Source organism: Anser cygnoides, chromosome 3 (genome assembly GCF_040182565.1).
Source record: "Anser cygnoides isolate HZ-2024a breed goose chromosome 3, Taihu_goose_T2T_genome, whole genome shotgun sequence".
NCBI lineage: Eukaryota > Metazoa > Chordata > Aves > Anseriformes > Anatidae > Anser > Anser cygnoides.
In genome coordinates, this window is record NC_089875.1 from 32,480,591 (window position 1) to 32,499,103 (window position 18,513).

Genomic DNA, 18,513 nt, shown 5'->3' on the forward strand with positions numbered 1-18,513 from the left:
AAAAAGGGTGGAGCGTTTCTGCATGCTTTGCCATTCAAACATTCCTGGTGGTTCTATTTTCAACTCAAAATTTTTAAATTAGTAACAGATGTGTTGATTCTTTTGACTGAAACAGAGGACAATTTTTTCTGCTATATTTTGAATAAAGAGTTTTTAAAACTTTTACTGATTATTGAACCCTAACTGCTAGTCTGTGTTACCAGCCTTCACTGTAAACAGTATCTTACAGGAAAAGTACAATGAGGGGCAGCAGAATATATTCTGGAGTGACTATACAATGCAGTTTTTTTCATGCGAACTCAGCTGGACTCCAACAAGGTGTAGCAAGCTAGTATTGCATAGCCCAACATCAGTTTATGTATGCTTTGTTAATACATGTCATCCCTGCTTACACAAAAATTGCAAAGTAGGTAACCAGGAAAATAATTTGCAAACATTACATGTTATTGGTAACATTGGTCCATTGGCACAAACCATATAGAAAACTCTTGCAAAGCAAAATCCCAGGAAAGTTTACACAATGGATGTTGGGCTCTTGATAGCTCTGAAGCAGGAAGGCATACTTGTGAGTAGCCTTTGAATTTTTTTGTTAATAATAATACAGATACGTGATTTCTTGTATCTGTAGATCATTCAGCAGTGATAACTGGTAAATAATACAGACTATCATGCTTTTCTGGAGTAATCCTGAAAAAAAAAAAAACAGGCAAATAGGTCTTGAACTTTTGGTGCACAAAAGAAAACATATACCAAGCTGAAAGTCTAAAAGGCAAGAACCAGCCATTTTTGTAGGTACAATATCTGAATATCTGATTCACTAAAAAGAGGTGACGTTCACTGAGAGGCATGAAACAGTAATTAAAAGAAGCCCAATGTTTTTTCTTCTTAGAGCACTGAAAATATTCAAGTCATGTCTTGGGGCAAATATGGTAGAAGAATAAAAGAAATACAGAAGCAAAGTGCAGCTTGCTATTGTGAAAATACCTCATATTCTTATACTTAAGAATATTTCACATACTTACAAAATTCACATTTTGGTTTTATTTATGAAAAATGTAAGTTGTCTTGAGAAATTATACAACACTAATATTCAGGCTTTAGAGAAATTAAGTGAAAACAAATTAATTTGTCATGTAAGAGATCTTTTGTCAAATATGCTTTCCTGTTGGTGGACTACGGAGCATAGTCTATTGTGTTTTTTTTAAGACCCTTGGGCTGATTTGCTCTATTTGTCTAAAAAGGAGTTAAATAAACATGAAATGTCTGTCTCTTGTTTATTTTGAAATAGTTCCTTTTTTTTTTTTTTCTTGGGGCAGGAGGAAAGATGTCCCTTGGATGTCAAGAGGCTTTTGAAGTTTTCAAGTGGGACCATGCTGACAGTATAACCATTGAGGACAACAAACAGCTTCTAAAACAGAGGTGAGTGAGTGTCACGACAGTACAGCTGGAGACAGACATCTGAGAGTTCATTATGAGCCTGGATAGGAACATGTAGTTTTACACTAAACATTCTAGGCTTCTGTTAAGGTGTTGGTATAGAAACTTGGCCTTTTCTTACAGGGGATATTTCATATTTGGAAGGCACTAAGAGGTGATGGAGGGAAAGTCTGAACAGAATATGAAAATGGCATGAGCGATCTCAGTGCATCTTTCCACAGGCTTTATTCATCTTATCTTCATAGCCCTATTAAAGCAATGTGGTAAATGGCATTCACAATCAGGAATTATCTAGAGGAAGTTAGATTCATGTGACTAAACTGATTACTGTAATTTCCATTGTCAAAAATGCTTTACTGGCTTCAGCACCAAATTGGACAGTAAATTGGAGATGTTTAACAGATGCTTTTGTCTTGCTCCTATCTTTTTGCCAAGTGACTTTAGCTTCTCTCTTCCAGTATTGCACTCTAAAACAGAAATAATACTTTCTCCCTCCACATTTATTGTTAATGCTAGCAAAGCACTTCAAAATCTTCTGGTGAAGATGATGAGAATGGTGAAATATTAAAAACATGAATTTTAATAAAGTGGACTTTAAGCATCTCAAAAATTAAACCACCAAGACTTTATCATGTTGATTGTAGAAAAGTAGTTTTCACTGTCAGTTTTACAAGTGTTAACCCTCTTTGTACTGTAAGAGAAGTATAATGTTTTTAGATCAGATATGTCAAAAGCAGATCTCTCAAAGGTACCCTTCTAATATTCCCCTTAACCCTTTTTTCTTTTCTTTTTTTTTTTTTTTCTCCTGGGATCTCTTCCTTCTCCATGTTTTGTCTGCTTTTTTCTGCTTTGTTAATAGAACAATTCTCCTACTTAACAGGCATTAAAGGTGTTGTTTTCAGGGTCAGTGAATTTTATACATATTTACTTCAGTGAAATTCAGGCAAGAAATTATCTGCTCCGTGTCTCTATGGTTTATTCAAGATCTTGCTATTTACCACTTTTGTGAACTGGTTCATTTTCCACCCAGGTCTGTGACTTGTAGCCACAGGGACACAAATTGCCGAGACATTAGAAGTACATAAAGTTTTATCCACGTAAACTGGATATTTAATAATGTCTTTCTTCTGATCAATAGATCAGATGATGCCACGTGTAACTTGCACTGCAGTCATTTCTGACATTGCTGTCTATTGAGAGAACACTTCATGGTTACAGTGTGATCATGGGAGCACAGCACTTCGGAGCCATGTCCAGAATTTCCTCTAGTTGAACAATTTTGCCATATTTTCTCTGATAGTTATTACTATGAAGCAAACCAGTATTTCCTTCTGGTTTCAGAACATGTAATAGAGATGGGCAGAACCCACAAACTGACACCAGATTTACTTTCCCTGAAGGACAAATTGATTCAGACTCATGCCTTGGAGAGCCCCTCTATAATATGCAGCAGCTGATTGCTGAAATCGGTGCTGTGAATGTTCATACCTCAGAGCAAGACAATTTTCCCCTGCCATTTTCAGTGGATTTTAGTAAAGATGCCTGTAGCTCCAAGTTTACTGAGTTCATTAAACTGGATTTGTATCAAGTCCAGTCTGTAATTTGGAATGCAGTCTCTGAGCCACCAGTTGCACTAAAACTCAGTTACCCAGCCAGTGTTCAAATTGCACAGGAAGAAGTGTGTGGACACCGCATGTTTAAAGGTTACCATAACTTCCCTTTACATGTAGCCCTCTCATGTTAATATTTTTGTGTACAGTTACATAACCACTTCTGTCATACCACAGGCAGTATTTGGTTCACAACTTACTTATTTTTAGCTGTCATATTTCTTTCCTTTGGGTATTTTGGGTAGATTCTCTTGGCTTTCTAATTATACCATTCTTGTATTAATTGAATGGTGAACTTCAGTGAGCCTAGTTGAAAGTTTGACTGTGAGGGTCACAGCTGTTGCTTGGGCTGTGAAATTATTCACATGGATGTGAATCTATATGAATTATGGAGTCTCCCTCCTTGGAGATCTTTAAAAGCCTCCTGGACATGGTCCTAGGTAACCTGCTCTTAGGTGGCTTTATTTGAGTAGGGGGTTGGACCAGATAACCTCCAGAGGTCAATTCCAACCTCACCCATTCTGTGATTCTTTCAATATACATATTTGTAAATATACAATTTTTTTTTTCTGTAACTGCCTGTGTATAAATAATCAAATGTAATCAACTGATTGAATCAAATACTGAAAATATTTGCTTTGTCTTAAAAAAAAAAAAAAAAAAAAGGATAAAAGAAATACTGTTTCAAACATAAAACTTTTCATCTACCACTTCAGAGATCTTTACAGCGGATGTAACTCAGTATTGTAACTCAGTACCATCCCTGGATTAAAAAAAAAAATAAAAAATAAAAAACAGGGAAGCTTATTTAGTTAAGGATAATTTCTCTCTGAAGCTCATTTACTGACTTATGGTCTGAGTGAAAGACAATAGATTCAGGCTATCCCATTAGTAGAGTTACCTATGGGAAGTACTAAGAAATTGGCTTTGTAAAATAGAAAAGGTGATCTTTTACAGCTTAGCTTGCAGTTAATAAAAAACAACTCTTTCTCATTTTTCTTCTGTACAACAGTAACTGCAGCCCTGCTTAAGAATCTGTGTTTATGCCCAGACAGAATCAGACTTCTGGAATTTGGACATCCTATACTTGATTTCCAGAGAACTTAGTAATGTCCTGTTCCTCAATACAACAGTGTTCTCTTAGCATTATTTTTCTAAGGTGGAGAAAAATGTGTTTTTCTGGTGAAATATACTAGCAAGAAATCTTCCCAGCTAAGCCACTCCACTGCAATATTGTATACTGCACTAAGCCTTGTAAATCCCATCCTAGTCAGTATTTCCAGAAGTAAAATTCTACTGAGCTTACAGATGTGATGTAAATCTAGTTTCCATTTTGTTGTTCTCTATTACTTTTTTTCCACTTTCTTCTTTTCCTGCTTTCTGTGTCTCAGATAGTTAGCAGCTAACTTGGTTTTTAAGTAGCTATGGATGAGTTTCATGGAAAGGATGAGTTTCACTTAGGTCACTCATAACTTCTAATTAGAAATGAGTGAATGTTTGTGTATTTCACTAAATATCCTCATTCTCCCATTTGATAGCCTCTGAATTTGTCTTGTTTTACATTATGAGGTAGATACTTGTTTTTCAAAGTGTTAAATTTTTTGTTACTGATATTTATGTTCAAAGAGTTAAATCTTGGCAAAATTCTTGTTCCACAACAGTTAGTGTCCAAATTCATTCTGGCGTTTTCATACCAGAATATTTCACCTCGTAGATACTAGAAGCCGTGTTTCAGCCTTCCTACAGAGCAGTCTCCGGTCATGGAGGACGCTCATGGACTCTTTGGAGATAAGAATATAATCAATCACTCATCACTGTTCATGCTGATATCAGCTTTATGCCAGACTTTATATTAGAGCAGTATCAAAAGTAGCCTTTTTTCTTCCAATATTAGAATCAAATCTTATGTGTTTATCTTGTTTATTTTGTTTGACTATGATTCATAGTCAGAGATGGAATTTCTTGGTCTGTTATAAATGAATGCCAAATTTTAGTTTAGGTTATAGTGCTAGCTTATAAACTGTGGTGTTTGAGAAACAGATGCATGACTCATTCAGCTATTCCTATTTTGAAGGCAGCAAGCTATGAATAAGGTCTGGGTAGACATCTGGCTTCAACTTGTCCAGCTAAATCTATCATTGAACATGAATCAGAGTCCACAGGACTTTTGCCTCAATAATTTCTAAGTAATTGATGAGCTTAGTATTTGGTCTATGGGATATGGAGGAAAGAAAGAGGTACTTTGGAGTGTTCCCATTAGATCTTCACACAATCTTCCATACCTGCTTTGGTGTTTTATGTCAAAACAAGTTTTAAGTGGGAAAGGATTATATAACATTCTCACAGATGCTTTGAAGGCTTCTGCCTTCCTTATGCGAGATATAGTAAGTGCTGAGGAACATGCCAGCTGGAGCTATTTAGCCATGTTGATTTCAGCCTTGAAAACAAGTGTTCATGAGCAGTTCTGAATGCGGTCACATGAAATTCCATCTCTTTCCAGTTTTACAGGGAAATGGACTAATTGAGAATGGGCAGTTTTCCAAGCCCCGCCTTCCCAGGTGAAAGTTATATTTCTTGACTAAGTTTTGCCACTATTTGAGTTAGACAAAAATACAGTTTGCGGATTTCCTGGGTTACTTTGGCTAGACCAACACTCATCCAAATTAGCTGAAGACTCAACTATTAAGTATTACAATTTTCCTCCACATTCAGCAAGGGTCCATTCACACACATTGAAATAACAATTCAGAATTTCATGTCAAGCCTAATGGCTTACAACAAAGGTCACAATGCAGCAAATCATTCTTCTACACTTTAAACTATTACAATGGATACTTCCTTGAACAAACCTCGGTTCAGACATCGCCATTGTACATTGAATTGATTGTCATGATTCTTACAGCAAAATCCATTTGGCATTTGAATGCCTGATCTAGATGCCATTTTTCCTAAACAGCTTTATATAGTACTGAGTTAAATAAGCGTAGTAATGATGTCAACAACTGCTATAAAATATCAGAAAACTGATAGGAGGAAAAAAAAATGATAAAAGGATAAAACCTCAAGTTCTAGCAGGCTATAGGGAATGTAGAGGATAAAAATGCATTCATTCTGCTTGGTAGGCAGCTGCTTTTTAATGAAATACCTAGATATCACACATTTACTAAGGAGCAAGACATACAGTGAGCAGAATACTTAATAACACTGAAGTGAGCATCACTGCAACATCATGTTGCAAGCTAAAAAAGAAAATTCTGATCATTAGAATATTTTGCATACCACATGAAGATTTGCTGATTTGGATATAATCAGGAAGTTATCAGTAAATTGGTTTATACACATACCTACTGGAAATTTTTAAGCACTGTAGTCAATTTTTATAAAATGACATTTTTGGCTGTGAAATGATTACTTATTTTCATAACTAACATCTTAAAACATCCTAGTCATGGACTAGGATGCAATTATAGTCAGTATTGTCCAAATATAAGAAACATTGTCTCCCCAAGAGCTTGCAGTATCACCCAGCATGCAGATGGGCAAGATACTTTGCCTGGGTGTACATGGTTTATATTATTCCAGTCTTAACAATTTCGGATAGATGTCTGTGCTGTGATTCAAAATATTTTGCATGGGAATGCAATTTTTGACATTCTTCAAGTCACTTAATCTCGCTGTATCTCAGTTTGCCCTTTTTAAAAATTTCTGTAATAATACTTTGCACTCAAGAATGCTTTGAAGATTCTTTCACTGATGTTATTTGGTGTTTTGGGAATGTAAGGTTGTAAAAAGTGATCGTTGCATTACCTCTTATCAAGTACAATCTCAGATGAACATTTCTTACTATGAATAATTTGCTACTTAAATTCAACCAGTTATGGCAGAAAAAAATACAGTGAAAAGGCATATAAAAGTAATTTTCAGCAGTAGTTGGGGACTTAAAACTAAAAATGGATATTTGCAGGAGAAATATAATTACCAGCACTAGACTCATCTAGGCCACCAGAGTTAATATCACTACCTTTGTAGAAAGGGACAAGTGATATTTGATTGCCACAGGTGATTTTCTTTTACAGCACACTCAAGAAATATGTGAGTAGATTAGTGCTGTAAACATTCTGAGAGGAGAACCACCTACTGAGTCACGAGCAACACGTCCTGCAACATGCTGAGCTCCCCTGGGTCTCTCCTTCAAGAAATGACTGAGTTAATTTTTCCTGTCAAAACACTACCCCAAGATGGAAGGCCTCACTTTATGCTAGGATGATAAAAATGTGGCATATTAAGTAAAACAAATCTTGTGAATTACAAAAGGCAATTAGTAATTTTCTCAAAGGAAAACACACAAGTTAGTCTGTATCTGTCCTTTATTTACAATGATTACATTCCTCTACCATGAAATACATCAAGGGAAACTTCACATTTCCAGTTTTGTTTCGAGGTCCAGTTACTTGAATACTACAAAAAGGGACTTTCCAAAGCCTGATTAATTGATTTTGTGGATATAATTTGAATAGCTGCATTCACATAAGGACTAGCTGTAGAAGATCAGAATAATTTAGTTTTGTCACACTTTGTTATTTTTCTGTTGAGAGGTTTGGTGACAGGGGCATACGTGTTCACACATCACAAACAGTGATTATCAGCAATGTGTAAATTACATGCTTAAATCTGAAATTTCCTGGTGAGCAAATGTTCTAATTTTGTTTTTACTTTGGATTTTTTCTCTTTCTATATTTATATAGCTGTATGTTAATACATTGCAAGTAATTTAGCATATTAAAATTAATATCATAGCCTAATATGAGTATATAAGAGAATCCAATTCTTAGAATTGAAATAACATTTTTTAAAATTTATAGCTACAAATTTATTTAGTCTGTCTTATAAACCTATTTGTTGCTTTCGGAATTGTTTCTTTTAGACCAAACTATCTTTTTTGATGGAAAATTGTTTCCTACCAGTTCTACTTACAGAGAAAAAAAATGTCATGAAGAATTCAGTATTTTATTGTGAACAAATAGTTTCACTAGTTATGCTTTTGAATAATCCTGTATCATTATGCTTGCATTGACAGGTTTGCTGAAGCTAAATGCCTTGGAGAAAAAATACATGAAGTGCGAAATAAAATAAGTGAGTTCATTTCAGCTTCATTTTACATCTATAGCTGATGAAATTGCAGCATTCAGAGGATACAAAAAGAGAATTATTTTCTAAAATAAATGAATCAATTCTTTATTAATATTTCCAAAGAGATAAATTGTTAACTGATGATAAGAGTAATCATTTTATGTATCAATTTTGTTTTTTCTCAAATAATGTGCAAACATTATTATTCCAAATAACATAATTATTACAAATAATGTGAAAAACAGCTCAGTTCTTTACTTGAAATGAGATCTGAAATTTAGCAAAAGGAGAAGTTAAGGTATTAACATTGGACTTCCTGAATTTCACTGTAGGATAAAATGATCCAAAAAACTTTGTTCCAAGTTGTGTCATCAATGGATTAAGGACTGTACTTTATCTGTAAATTCATATAGCTTTTGATACAATAAGGTTTCATTGTTGAATTATTCCTCTGCACTTCCTTTATACAGATTAATTAGAGAGACTCTGAGGAGTCCATCAGCTTGGCAGGGGGGTTCTTCATATTTTGTTTTAGGGCCCCAACATCATATGTTTGGCTTCCAGGTTCAAATTATTCAAAGCCAAGTCACCTAAAGATATATTCAACCTGAAGCTAGGTCTTATCCAATTCTCCTACCAGACCTTTATATGTTCCTAGGTGATTTCTGAGTTCTGTTGATCCCCAATCTGTGATCTCTTTCCTAACAATTGGCTATCCAGGCTCTATGTCCGGTGTGAAACAGTTTTGTTGTCTATCGCTGAAGTCTTTGGAGATCAGGTCCTTGACCTGTATGCTGACATTCAGCTGAACCAAGTCCGTGTACGCTGATGTTCAGGTGAACCAAATCTCTTCAAGATTACAGTTATAGACTGTGAGGGACTAATTTTAAAAGCAATTTAGCATCCAGTGTCATCACTTCTTGTAACAGCAGTTGACTGCTGGGAAAGGACAAAAATCTCAAGGCTCTTCTGATGATTGCTCTGTACTTTCACCATATTCATGATTATATTCTCCATGGTCATGAAGGGTAGCTACTGCCAGATTCTACTCCCAAGAAACTTCAGGTACACCATAATTTCTGCTCAGAGATGTTATCATAAATGTTATTTCAAATTATGTGAGCTATGTGGAAAACCTCAGCTATGTTGTCACTGTGTGTTAAAAAACACTGCACAAAGGATATTTTGAAGGGATTTAGAACCACAGACATCAGGTGCTGAGCTAGCATTCTGAATATTGGGTTGTTTCAACAAGGTATGGCATTTTAATAAATCTGCCTTCTCTCAGTAGGTGTAATTATCTCCTTCAGATTGGATAGAACATACCTCAATACAGACCTCGTGCATGGACGTCCCAAGATTAGCCAGTGCCAGTAGAATTTCAATATCCACCTTGCAAATACAAGTCTCTCCAGTGTCCATATAAGCTCACTTAAACCCTGCCATTGCAGTCACACAGTCTATCTGTCTTCTCTGTTTTATTGTAATCTCTCAAAAAATTACAAGAAGCTGATTTAGGTGACAGTAATACTCTTAGGTCCCCAAAACACTAGTCATATTGAGCTTGGTCTGGGTTCTGTAGCTCTGTACGTGACTCCCAAATCCACATTTTCCACAGTTGTAAACTGCACAGGTTGGTAGCAAGGGAAACCTGACACAAGTTGGTCAAACTATTTCTTAGCAACATCAGTCAGTTGGCTTATTCCCCTCATGAACTTGGAAAAGCAGGTTAAACCTGCTGTGGATGACAATGAATGTTATCCATCATGTAACAGGAAGTATCACCAAGGTGAATAATTGAATAATGCCAGTAGCTTTTGGATATCACTGTACCAAGGTGTGAACATGAACCATTAGATCAGGATACAACCTTTTCTTTTCCTCTGCTTCCATCTTGAAGTCTGCATTATCCTGATTTAATTCTGTCTCCTGGATTTACTCATCTATGATAGGAAGCCCAAATTATTTCTTGGCCTAGATTGAGGTAGAGCCAAAGTCAGCAGTGGGTGTCAAACTTCTTTCTCTTGCTGAAGTTGAAATCCATTTGAAAGCAGGCAATAAGTATACAAAATATACACCAAATATACACCAGCAATAAGTAGTCACACACTAACACATCATGCTTAGTGCCAGGAGCTGTGATAGCGCTGCTTGGGGATAGGAACCTAGCAGCCACCTTCCATACACCTTGTATTTCATTAGTCTCCATTTTTCCAATTCTGGCCGTAAAATGGAAGAATATTCTTTTCATTTAGTTCATACTGTAATCTTATTGTATAAATAACAAATTCCATCCAGGACATGCAGATTCCATATGGATATGCTGATCTCTGCAGATTATGCAGTACTTTGTGGATGGTTTTTAAATACCGATGTTTGAGGCTTGAGAGTGATCATATCATACAGTCCTTCCTTGAATTCTTTCTGTGTAACGTTATGCTGCATATGAAAATTAGCACTCTGGTTGACATGCTTACTGGTTTTTATTCTGCTATTCTTTCCTCCTGTCCAGCATTCTTTTGATCATAGTTGTAAATAAGTCTGCCTATTAGCACCTCTCTGAAAATTAAAACTTTACATGAAGAACAACACTTTCTGGCTTACTCAGCTTACCAAATGCAATTACACTGGTTAACATAGTTTAGCTGCCTGAAAAAAACTTTCATTTGTCTTGTTCATCATAGTATGCATAACATTAAAGATGCTAAGTAAGGCTATTAAGCTGCCAAATTTTTACTGAAAATGTGGCAGGAAGAATAGAGCCATCCGCAGCCTGCAACTAGATCTTTCGTTTACTTTTATTGTTATTTTGGTTTCCTAAAGCATTCCTGGCTGCCTTGTGCACAATCAAGAACAGATCCCATCAATATCAGTTTCTGTTATTTCTGAGCTACACTTAATAGTATAAAGCTATGCACCACAGAGGTTATAGAGCACATTTCATGAAATCTGATTATATACTGAGATAGTGACAGTAGTTGGCTGTAACTTGTATGTCATAAATATCCTTTCATTCTGACTGGAAATATTAGTGTTTTTCAGTAAAAAGTACACAGAATACTCCAACCACTTCTCAATTACATTAGCATCTCAAAAACACATCAGAACATTAGAGCTGGAAAAAGTAATCTGGAATAAGATTTTCATGGTAGGCTTTTCTGGTGTTGTAGCTTACATAAAAGGATTAAGGAACACAGAGTCTAGATGTAAGCTGCAGTTTAAGAGCAAAGTAACTGTAACATGAGACGTGGTTACCACACGCCTTTGCTTCTATACCACATATTCCTGGATTCTGCTTCCTTTTATGTTAATAGAAGAATGTAGAGATTTTTAAATTATTTTTATGGAAAATAATATTTATGTATCAGATTTTTCATCATGCTTACTTTTCACTATGACCTCCTAGAAATAAGAAGGTAAATTTTCTTGTAGGATGAAAGTTTTCCTATTGTGATACTTAAAAAAAAAAAAAAAAAAAGGAAGGGGAAAATGTTTCTAACCCAGGTCATTTTAATCATTCATTTTGGTGAATCAGTTTACTACATTGTCACACAACATTTCCATAAGCTCAAATAAAGGAGCAAAGTGCTTTGGTGCAAGCACTGAGGAGCAGGATGGTGGGCAGTTCTTTTCCAAATCAGTATACTGCATAAATGCACCATCAAAAGGCAGAGAAATTAAGACTGGATTTGGGCTATGTAGATGTGTCTGGATCAGTTTGAGTGAAATATTCAGAATTGTTTACATATGACCATGGAATGTAACCAAGGAGTAAACTTTAAATTGCAAATACAGAATCATCAAAATTGAATCAACATAAGTAAAACTGGAAAGAAATAACTGAGAGGTCAGGGAACTAATGGGGACTCTATAACCAACATAGGAGAAGAAATTGACAGTGGGCCAGTACTGACATGCAAATACACTTTTGTCTTTCTAGTGTAATATTAAAAACTCTAAAATGTGTATTTCACTGGCTAAGAAAATAAAAAGCAAAAAAAAAAGATATTTTCTCATGAAAAAAGTATGTTGTGTCACTGCAAACATTTTTGTATTGCTGGTTTGCTGTAAAGAAACCTTCCTAAACTGCTGGGACATCTAGTCATATCTCTTTTGGCTCTGGTTGTTTGTTTCGCCTGTTCCAGTCATAGCCAAGGGAAAGTTTGGAAGAGCTTTTCCAGGTTGTTGCGGTGCTGCTTTTGAGATCTGTTGATGAGGAATTGAGATGGTGTCACTTTCCCTTCTTTGGAAAGCAAGGGTAGTAATTCTTACAGTCTATGTTTTATACTGACAGCAAAGAAAATGTTTTAACACTTCGTTTTTGCCACCATGGTCAGATTCAGTGCATGCATATTTACCCTTCTGCAGCAAGACGACCAGCATAGTAGAATGGATTTTTGCTGTCATGATGGCCAGTTTGACCAGCAGGAGGGCAATGACCTCTATGAATCTATATAAACAGTTTACACTGACCAGAATCCAGTCTGTGGACAAGTCTGGAAGCAACTAGCTGTTGCAGTTTGGAAGCTGGCTACCACAGACATCAACAGTCTGCCATTAATCCAGTTTGAGCTCTTGGTAATGTGGTATCACAGATTTATGAGGTGATTCAGCTAAGTGTGAGGAACATAACTAATTTTACTGATGTCATTAGATGGTTTTCAGAGAGTAGGTTTTCCAAACTGCTCAGGAGGTCAATATGCAATAAATGCCAAAAAATGCATGTATGGGACAATACTTGAGAATAAAGTGATATGGAAATATAGCATCTCCCTTGTCAGGGTTAACAGTTTTATTTCTAGGACACAGTTATCAACAAGGTGTTTTTATACCATTACTGAAAGCATTATGTGAAAGTTCTGACAGTAAGGAGAAAAAGTCGACATCTGAACAAATTGCAAATCATTAAATAACAACAAAAAGTGCTACTATATGGATCATAGAGCAAGGAAGAATTGGGGACATTAAAAACACTGTTTTCCATGTAGGTTAAAACAATGCATTCATTCAGAATTTAGTGACTACAAATGTTTCTCATACACAAAATTGTGCCACATATTAGAAGCATTTAAGATTAGTAAACGTTTCCAGTTCATCCCTGTAAATGTCTGTTTTGGAGTATTTATACCACTAGTAAGGTTAGTTTTTTCCTAAGGAAAAAAAGTGTACTAAATGGTATTTAATGCCCAAAGGAAAGCAGCTGTTGTTTTTAGTCTGTCCAGAAATCAGCTAATGTTATAATTGAAGCTGAGAGAGAAAGGGCAAAGTCATGTGGGAGTAATAACTGTGTGAGGAAACAGGCACTCTTGGAATGAGAAAGGGTAGGTGGGTGGATTATGTGCACATGATGTTGATGATGCAGCTATACCCACAGGAATGCTGAGATGTTGCACTACTCTGCCTCATTTCAACCTTGGATTTTAGTGCACAAGATCATAGGATACCAAAACCAATGGCAGTCTTTAATGAGGGCATGTCCTTGTATTGCAAAGCGATATTATTGAAGGGTCTTCATCGAATTTTCTTGCAAATTATTCAAAAAATTGTCCTTTTACATCACAGTTCATTGAGATCTTCACTGAAATAGTAAGGACTGAGGTAGAGTGAGGACAAGGTGTAACAGTGCTCAAGGACAATATTGATCCCAACTCACTGTCTTATAGCTTGCACTGTTATTTCTGTGAATGCAAAGTAAATGTAAAACCTAACTAGAACCAAAATAATGTAAAACCTTCATTTATAAACACCTTTTTCTCTACATGCAAGACTGTATGTATGTATACATACTATGGAAGAGAGAAAAAAATCTCACTTGCAATTTCTTACTCATGACAATAGCAGAGATTTAGTGTATACAACAAAGAAACTGTATTTAAATTTAATTTAAAATTTATTTTAATTTTAATTTAAAATGAGCAGTCAGGTTGTAGAGTTGAGAATTAAAATGATGGTATAAAAGGAGCCCACTGCTGGCAAGGTTTTAATTTGAAGATTTATAATCTCTGATTACAGCTGCTATTCCTGCTTCATCATTTTTGTATTGCAATATGTAATGTTTTCTGTCTGAAAACTTCTGGGAAACAGCAGTATTCTGAATTAGGGATGGACAGCAATAAACCTAAAACTTGGTGTTCATTTAGTAAATGAGTTCTTCCTCATACAGACACAATTTCCTTACTTTGATCATCTAGTATTTTCTCTTTCTTCTTCCATAGCCTGTTTCTTATTGTCATATACACGTAAATACACCTTTTCTAAAGAAAAATCAAGGACAGATACCCTCACATGCTTTTAACAGTCTGTATATTGTTAAAAAATCAGGCTCTTCTTTCTATATGGCACATGAAACAGCTGAAAAAAAATCCACTGTTTTTAGCAGCAATAGCAGCAAGCAGTAAGCATATTAATAATTTATCTGAAGAGCAATTAAGACAAGCACAAAAATACAAAAAAATGACAAAACACAGAGTAATGGAAATATAGTTGCACAGCTATATTACTAGCCATTGCAAAACTTTTAGTTTTTGATATCTTCCTCTGTAAATAAATGCTTCATTGATTAACACCTCTACTTCCACATACTTGGCACATTTTAATAATTGATGAAATTTTACTACATGCCATAGCACAAATGAAAAGACAGTAATGATGGTAGTCTCATCTTACTGCCTGCAAGAAATTCTCTTTTAAAAAGTTATTTTCTTATGGTCATTCTTCATCCCCATGGAGATAAGCAAAATGGATCTACTTTTAATTGCAAAGCAAGAATATTTTATGTAAGGTTTTTCTTTAACCTTACACTGCTTTATGAAATGAATTGAAAACCGCTTTTTGCATAGATAAGAACTGAAATAAGGTAAAGTGATGTTTTCAGGTAGAGGTGGTCAGGGAGCACTCTGTTGTCTATGTTGTATATCTTCAGTATTTCACTTGCTTCACTTGCTGGAATAAATTACTTACTTTGAGAAAGGAGAACAATTACTGAAGAACTCTAATCCCAAGGATGACTGTAGGAATGTAATGCATATTTTAGTCTATGATTATATGGATTGAAAGAGTTGAGAGAAGTCATGCACGAACAAAACAGCATTTTTAAGATATAACTCTTCTGTTGACAAAAAATCCATTCTTTGCATGGAACCTAAATTAAATGAATACGTTGCCATGATTTGCTGTATAAAAAGAAACTTCATCAAAATCAACATGTTGCTTTCTTTAAGTCTATATTATAAGTGGCATTATCTGTTAATTTCATATTAATGTAAATGTTCTGAGTCAGAACGTTAGGTCACTGGACATTGTATCAGCTATGAATGAAGTGAGGCTGTAATAAGAGAGAAATTACTGTGCTTTGAAATGCGTTCCATTCTTCAGTGTAACAATTTGAAATACTTATTCTTTTATAGAAATGAACATTGAGACTTCAGAACTGCTGATTAGTATAATTCACTGTTCTAGTTTAATTCCAGAACTTATCAAGTACTTACACAGTCTTACATCAGTTATATATATATTCAGTGGGTTTTACTGGAAATAACTAGTGCAGAGGTAAAATAGCAGGAGTGGTTTCAACACAGGTCTGAAAAATTGCAGAGAAAAAAAAAAAAAACAAAACAAAAGGTTACATTTCACCATTCCACAGGCAAATCTGATTCAAATGAGATGCAAACAGCTCATAAATAAATGAATTCACCATTAAGATTTAACGAATAGATAACACAATAATATCATTCCACAGTGTTTGATTCTTCAGGTAGCTTAGTATGAATTGCTGTTCTTAGCAGAGACCTTTAAAGTCCACAGAACTTGAAATCTTGAAATCTTCATTCAAGAAAAACTCTAGCTGAGGGCAGTTTGAGTTCTACTGGTGTAAGGATTGAAAAGAAGATTCTGAAAATACTTCCATGTTTGACTTTATTGTTGTTGTTCCAGTTGATAAAGGACAACAAGCATTAGATATGACAGTAATATAAAGAGTCAAATTAAATTGCTCATATTATGAAATATGTTGCAATATAGTCCACCTTTGAGATCTCCAAAGCTGCCTCCTTGAATCACACTCACAAGTTCACCAAGCTTTATATCACTGAGGCTGCTTGTCCTTCTGCTGGTTTTGAGAGCGATCTATGATTGTGCACTCAACCAGTCATTTTGGGACTGCCCTCTCTTTAAAAGGTGCAGTGAGGGCTACTACTGTGAACTGCTATTACTATTCATTGTGAAGTACAAACATCCAAAGGAAAAAAAGTTGTCTGTTAGTTGTTCTTTAAGACATGCTCATATATGCAGTCAGAATTTGTCCTCCTATTTTTCCTGCCAAAGTTTCTGAGGGATTTTCAGGTATTCTGAGACCGACAGGGGAACAAAAATTGTATGTGTGCTGCACAAGTTGGCTGAGGCAAGACGTGCAATCATACGAATGTAGACTGTACATGTCAAGGAAAAGCAGTCATACATAGGTAGCCATTCTTTCTGGTTCTAATTGTCTTTGTTTCTTTTGTTTATCCTTTCATTCTGTTTCTCATGAAGAAAATCTGTCCTCTTGCTCTACAATAGGGGTATAATAATCCAACATCAGTGGGAAGAATAGGCCAATTTTATGGTATGTTTTTAATTGATGTCCTTGACTTCCATGATGTTTATCACAAGCATCTGTTATGCTGAATAATTTAAAAGAATGGTTAAGTAGTGAGGCTATTTGCAGAGGATACTCAGCAATTAGGAGAAGTTAGTCTCAGGAGTCTGAGCTTTTTTTAAGGATGCCTAAGAGGCATGTTGGTTGTGACCATGGTCTTTAAGAGGAGCAAAGAAGAAGCTGTTTCATACATAGGTATTAAAAAGAAAAAAAAAAAGAAAAAAAAAAAAAGAGTGCTATAGTTTCCCTGTAAAAAGAAGATAAGTATAAAAAATATTATAAGCTAGCTAAAAAATTATATTACAGAGTATGTGGTCTAAACAATGGATCTATTTAGCAAATTTCCAACATCCATCAGTGGCTTGTCTTGTGCAATGTCCAAACACAAGGAGTCTCTGAAGGAGTCTCTGTGGACTGGAAGTGATTTTGTATTTGATAAAAGGTGTGGCTCATTAGGTATAGGAATCAACTTGTAAAAATGTATATGTCAGGAGGCATTGCAGCAAAAGAGAAGGATGAAGTATTTTAAATAATAAAATCTTTCCTAACATCTTAATTCTTCAGAATTAGCTCAGCTGGTATTCAGGAATGATACAGCAGGTATAGCATGGTTTTTCCAGTACTTTTCCTTATTTTACCAGCAAGTATTTCACCTTACAGAAGTATTGTGTAGTGCCTTTAAACATTACACAGAGTTCTGTGTCACTAGAGAAAAACTTGCATGAACAGTAAGAGAATTTGCCGTTTACCTTGTTCTTTGATTAGAGTCCGTTCTTGATATGGAGAAGCTCCCTGGGACCCAAGGGAACTCAATGCTTGGTACTTAAAAGCTAAAGGCCCCAGACATTCTTCAGGCAGAAATCTGAGCAGTGCAGTAAATCTGTAATGCTCAGAATATGTTGGGCATGTGCAACTGGGCACTCGTGCAGCAAACACAGGGCAACCCATCAAGCACCACCTGTAGGTGTCAAACTGACTGTATGTGCCCAGCTGGCTCCTACAAAGTCTGCTCAGTGTCATGCTGCATGTGTGATGGTTATGTGTCCAGGATTTCTGGCTGCCTGGCAGCTGCTACCCCAGCTGGACTGCCGAGTACCTGAGAAATTCTGGACAAACAGCCAAATCAGTGATCTAGAACAAGCCAAAACAGTAGCTCACCATAAGAAGTAGTAGATGTGACAAGTACACATCAGTGGAGAATGGAAGCTCTCTGAAAAGGGAGATTGCCTGCTTACTGTTTCACCACTTCTCTTCGAGCAATGGGATGGATATACACGGAAAAATAAAGCCTCAGTACATTTAGTCGCCATGGATTTCTTCTCTCTTGGGAAGCTGTCTGCATGTTGCAGATGTCCTCTGCTGCTTAACAGAGAGAGAGTCAGTCTTGCTCTCAGGACACAGAAGTTCTGTCAGAAAAAGCAACACAAGTAGTGTTTCTACCATACTTAATCTCGGGTGCGCAGCTATGCTATAAACTGCAGAGGGATGTCCCTTCTGACTAACATAACGAAGCACATTAGCTCTGCAAAACCTGCAGCCATCTGTGAGAAAAACAAAAGAGAAAACAGGCCACAGGGACAAACAGTCCCCCAGCTGTAATTTCCCAGCTGGGATGTTATTCAATGTGGCTCAGTGCCTAGAAGCCTCAGCCTGTTTCTGATCTCCAGGTCAGTTTCAAAGTAGTTTTGTAATAAACCAGGC

General features: G+C 35.8%; 1 protein-coding gene and 1 pseudogene across 5 annotated transcripts in view; one reads left to right on the forward strand and one right to left on the reverse strand.

Moving 5' to 3' along the window:
- Positions 1-18,513, forward strand: part of KIF6 (kinesin family member 6) — a 173,301-nt gene that overhangs the window by 110,160 nt on the left and 44,628 nt on the right. For all 5 annotated transcript variants that reach the window (XR_007169484.2, XM_048080091.2, XM_048080089.2 and 2 more), the window contains 2 exons: positions 1,317-1,419; positions 8,125-8,180. Coding sequence is in view for 4 of the 5 variants with exons in the window: in XM_048080091.2 (XP_047936048.2) it covers positions 1,317-1,419; positions 8,125-8,180 (159 nt within the window). In the remaining variant the exon portion in view is untranslated. The remainder of the gene's footprint in view (positions 1-1,316; positions 1,420-8,124; positions 8,181-18,513) is intronic.
- LOC136790351 (adenylosuccinate lyase pseudogene) lies at positions 8,191-12,584 on the reverse strand (annotated as a pseudogene).